General features: G+C 50.2%; 1 protein-coding gene across 1 annotated transcript in view; it reads left to right on the forward strand.

The window, feature by feature from the left end:
• Nucleotides 1–4,756: 4,756 nt before the first annotated feature.
• Nucleotides 4,757–5,077, forward strand: part of CDV3 (CDV3 homolog) — a 28,212-nt gene continuing 27,891 nt past the window's right edge. Inside the window, exon 1 of the mRNA XM_015618140.3 lies at nt 4,757–5,074. Within this exon, the coding sequence (XP_015473626.1) occupies nt 4,897–5,074 (178 nt within the window). The 5' untranslated portion in view covers nt 4,757–4,896. The remainder of the gene's footprint in view (nt 5,075–5,077) is intronic.

Raw genomic sequence — 5,077 nt, forward strand, 5'->3', positions numbered from 1 at the left:
AGAAAACAGATTTTATTATCTCCCACTGAAGTATCTCTCACACCTATATTCCTGTGAAGGAATTTGAGGCATTTGCTGTTATTAACACTCAGGATGCAGAGAGCACAGATAATACAATCTAACAGCCAGATGCTGCACAAAAGGACATCTCTGTATCCCCTCATGTACTATTTATTCCCATTGCACCGTCTTGTGTTAGCGCCAACATCTGTCTGATGTCTCAGGAGACAGCTCAAGGTTCAAAATCAACAGAAAATTAGCCCTGCAAAATGCTGGGTGAGTTTCCTGCTACTTGGTTCCCTGAATCAGGCCACTGCAGGGACAGACAGGTACCAAAGGCAGCACAGGGATGGGAGGGGGAGAGGTACTAATCCAGACTGTAAAGCACAGCCACCCCCTTAGTGACAGCAACTCACTAAGTCAGATGAGCTGGGCTATGAAACCATATGTGTACTTTATACTCCTCCCAGCCAAGCACAGCTTCTTCTGCACCACAGCCTGAACCCACACTGCTGCATCCTTGGGGGAAGGAGAGGGCTCCAGCTCTATGTGAGCCCCTGCCTCATTTAACATCTCATGCTAAGCAGCAACATAACACACCAGCTAGGGACTGGTATTCTAGCCTATCATTCTACTGTTTATATTTTAGTATAAGAACTATTATACTGATTCTGTGGTTAAAAGATTATTTTTAAGGTCACTTTCACTCTGGCATTGTCTAAAATTTAACAGTTTAACTAACCACCATGCACTGCTGGCACCAGTGCCTATGTTCAGATGGCAATCAGTGGTGGAGAAATGAGCACAATAAAACTTTTCTCTTCTGGCTGTAGACATCTGAAACTACAGCAAACTCTGAGCTTAGAGCAAGGTTAAGCACCTGAAGAGAAGTGGGCCCATGACGTGACAAGGACTCCACCAGAACCTTTCTGCAAGCTGCTCTGCACCTAAGGGTACCTTCTCCAATTTCCTTAAGCAGGCATCTCCCCAGGAGTCACTGAATGTTTTTCTGCTTGTGCTCTGCAAATGTCAAAGGAGTTTGCAGTGCTGTCACCTTCATGTCACAGAATGGAGATAATTGGGTACAAAGGAAGATGAAATACTGGGAGACTGGAAATGGAAGCCTGCTCCTAACTCTTGCATCACCCACAACTCACTCCAACTTTCGTTCCTTCAGTTTCTCCAAGGAAACAATGGCTGCTGTATCACTTTCCCTACATGCAGTAATGATTCACACCTCAGGCTTTATAAAACACACCAAGGTGCACATGGAGCAGCATCATGGCAGGACTTGCCATAGCTACAGAATGGAAGAGAGGCAGATAAGCACCACTGTATGTGGAGGAGAGAGACAAAGTCCTCAGAGTCCTGGGGGTAAATCTGTACCTGAGCAGAGGCACTTGGAGCACTGTGTCTTGCCAAAGGCGGGTCACACAGGTCAGGGATGTACAGTGCAGCAGGGAGCCGTGTGCTGAGCTCATGCTCCTGGCACTGCAATGTGACATTCTGGATATATTCCTTGCATTACAAACATCACTTCTGCCAGTCTGTGCCTGCAAGCAATTCTGCAGCCAAGTGTCCTCTGTGCAAGTATTGAGGGGCGTTGAATTTGAAAAAGGAAAAGAAAACCAAAAAACCTGACCTTTTCTCTGCACCTAACTTTTTACACAATAACAATCTTAATGGTAAAAGCTGATGCAATGCATTTGCACAGAAATGCAAACGCCCTGTGTCAGCACATTTTCACAATTTTACATAAAAATAAAACTAGAGGTGGGAGGTAAATCCAAGCATAACTGCATAACTAATACTTCCTTTAAAGCACCAACTGAGACATGTCTTTAAATCTGGATCTAAGCCTTCTGAGGCCTAAAACGTTGCTGCTATTTTCCATGATTTCTGCTGAGTCTGTTCCAGATTTAACAGCTGAAATGTTTCTTGGTGCGCTGCTCCTGACAGGTATTAAGTTTCTAATCCAGAGCTGGGCATTCCAGCCTTACAGTACTGTGTTTGCAAGAGACAAGTGACGCAGATGCTAAAAGCTGCAAAAAGGCATCGTGTTCACATTCTCCAGCCTGATAATGGGGCCATCCGTAATAATACAATGAAAATATTTTACCAGTTGTTGAAATTCAAAAAATGATCGGCTTAGAATCAGGCACAGCACCGTGCTTAGTAAATTATTAAGTTATCTGCCACAAAAGCTGAGGGACACAAACTGTGTGCTTAGTTGCAAGGTATTACCAGTGCTAAGCTGCAAGTCCCAGCATGGGGCAGTGCTGGAGGTATCTTGGATTCCCAGCAAATAAAGGAGCACAAACACAAGGGAATGCAGTGCTTTGACAACAGGAATGTCAAACACTCTTCCACACCCAATTGTTCCCTGTCACACCTTTCCCATGACCTTCCATCAGCTGAAGGGGGCAGTAGGAAGGGAGTCTCATAGAAAAATGAGACTTTGCTACCAATTTTGCTCCCTAAGGCAGCAATGATTCCTATGACAAATGGAAAATGTCACTGATCACATGACATTCGTGGTGCTACCAAATTAATTGTTATGCTTGCAACTTTTAGCTCTCTAGGGCCTGCTGTGTGCAGGCTCTAATCCTCTAAGTACACAGGTAGTAAAAATACGAGGAAGACAGCGGGTGACACATAAAAAGAGGATTGTAACACAATTCCCAAAGGCAGAATGCTTGACTACAGTGACTCAGTTACTCACAGCTACAAAACACTTCATGAAGACATTGTGTGTTTAACTTCTTTCTGCAATGTCAACGGCACCTTGCCTTTTTTTTCAAACAACCTGAGAAACATGGATGGAAAGCACTAAATAACAGCATTGTCATGGATGTAAGTTGAGACTGTCAACCTCCAAAGGGGGGAAAAGCTTTCAATTTATATGCTAATACACACATACATAATTATTTCAAGAGAAAATATGACAAAGCGAAAATTTGTACTAAATAACTCAAGAATACAAACATACTTAATTTTATATATAAACTGTAATACAAACCAATACATATTTGATGGGTAATTCTCATTTGGGCTCATACTTTACCAGTAAGAATTTCTACCTCCTTTAGATGGCTGATGAAAGAAGTAAGTAATAGGAAACAGTGTTTCATACAATTATTTATGACTCATGACAGGCTGAGGATGTTTTTCCAAATGTCCTGCCTCAAAGCTTTTGTCGTGTTTTGAAGCCACAGTGAACTTTTTAAACACCCATTTTCTTTCCAGAGTTGAAGGTTACTACAGTACCCAAAGAGAGAGGTAACAATCTGCACACACCAACTGTGGAGTTTGTTTTCTAGCATATATTTCCTAGGCTTCAACGCCGGTCAGAAAAGCAGCTAGGAAGCTCAGGCCAACACATCTGGACATCCTAGACAGAGTAGTGTTCCAAGACTTACTCACTTAACCACACAGACCCAAGATGAAAGCCCAATGACTTCCCTGCATCCTTTGCAATGACAGTGTAAGTTCACAGGCCCTGCTGGGGTGTGGGAGGCAGTGCCTCTGTCCCCATAGTCCATGCTGGGAAAGAAAGTCACTTCTCCTCAAGGGCTGTGGGAACTGGGCTGGCCAAGCAGTGCCCTGAGCCTGCAGGACCAGCTGAGGACCAGGGCTGCTCCAGCAGTTCTCTCAGCCTCCTTGGAAGGTATCCCAGCAGTGCTGAGCCCAAGGGGGCTGTCCCAGTTTCACTGTGAGGTGGTTCTGACTGGAAGGGCCTGCACCTGATGTGGGAAACAGCCAGGGGCTTCCGGAGGAGCTAGCAGTGGTCTCAATCACAGAATTGTTAGGGTTGGAAGGGACCTATGGAGATCATCCAGTCCAACTTCTGCCAAGGCAGGGTGACCTAGAGTAGGAGGGGTTTGAATGTCTCCAGAGAGGGAGACTCCACATCCTCCCCCGGCAGCCTGTTTCAGTGCTCTACCACCCTCAATGTAAAGCTCTTCCTCATGCTAAGATGAAATTTCTCATGATAGTTTACAGCCATTGCTCCTTGTGCTGTTGCTGGGCACTATGGAAAAGAGCCTGGAGCCATCCTCTTGGCACCATTTATGCGAATTTAAGAGACCCCCCCTCTGTGTCTTTAAACTGAACAGGCCCAGGTCCTGCAGTCTGTCCTAATAAGAGAGATGCTCCAGTTCCCTCATCATCTTTGTGGCCCTCCACTCCAGCAGCTCGTCTTTCTTGTCCCGATGAACTCAGAACTGGACACAGCACTCCAGATGTGGCCTCACTAGGGCTGAGCAGAGGGGCAGGATCACCTCCCTCGCCCTGCTGGCTACACTCTCCCCAAGGTACCACGGGGCCCTGCGGCAGGCAGGGCGGGTGTGCAGGCTGCGGGCTCACACCCACCGTGTCCCATCCGCACGGATCCCGGCCCAGCCGGGACGCGGAAGGGCGGGGCAGGAGGGGCCGGCGCGGGCGCGAGCCTGTCCCCGAACGCGCACGCGCCTCCCGCCCATTCAATCCGCGGGCGCGAGCCTGTCCCCGAGCGCGCACGCGCCTCCCGCCCGTCCAATCCGCAGCCGCTTCGCCGCCGCCCTCCCGGCGCCCGCCGCGCGCATCTTCACGCGCCGCAACGTCAGCGCATTTCGCCCCTTTTTGGAGACACCCCCGAGCGGTCGGCAGCGCTCATTGGCCGCGGTGTGGCGGCGCGTGCGCGCTCAGGGGCGCGGCCCCGCCCCGTCTCCCCTCAGCCCCTCCGCTCCCTGCGGGCCGCGTCAGGCGTGGGGTGCGCGGGCCGCCGGGTGGGCCCGGGCAGGAGCCGCCGCCGCCGCTGCAGCAGCCGGGCGGCCGCGCTCGCCGAGCAGCGGGAGGGCCGCGCCGCTCACCTCTTAGCCCGGGCCGCCGCCCTCCTTTCCTCGTCCGGCCACCGCCATGGCGGAGACCGAGGAGCGGAGCCTGGACGACTTCTTCGCCAAGCGGGACAAGAAGAAGCGGAAGGAGAAGAGCAGCCGAAGTGCCGCCGCCGCCGCCGCTGCCTCCAGCGCTTCCAACGCCGGCTCCAACGCGGCGGGCGCGGCCGCAGGGACCCCGCGACCGACTGAGGGCGGCGGCT

This window comes from Parus major, chromosome 2 (assembly GCF_001522545.3).
Source record: "Parus major isolate Abel chromosome 2, Parus_major1.1, whole genome shotgun sequence".
Lineage (NCBI taxonomy): Eukaryota > Metazoa > Chordata > Aves > Passeriformes > Paridae > Parus > Parus major.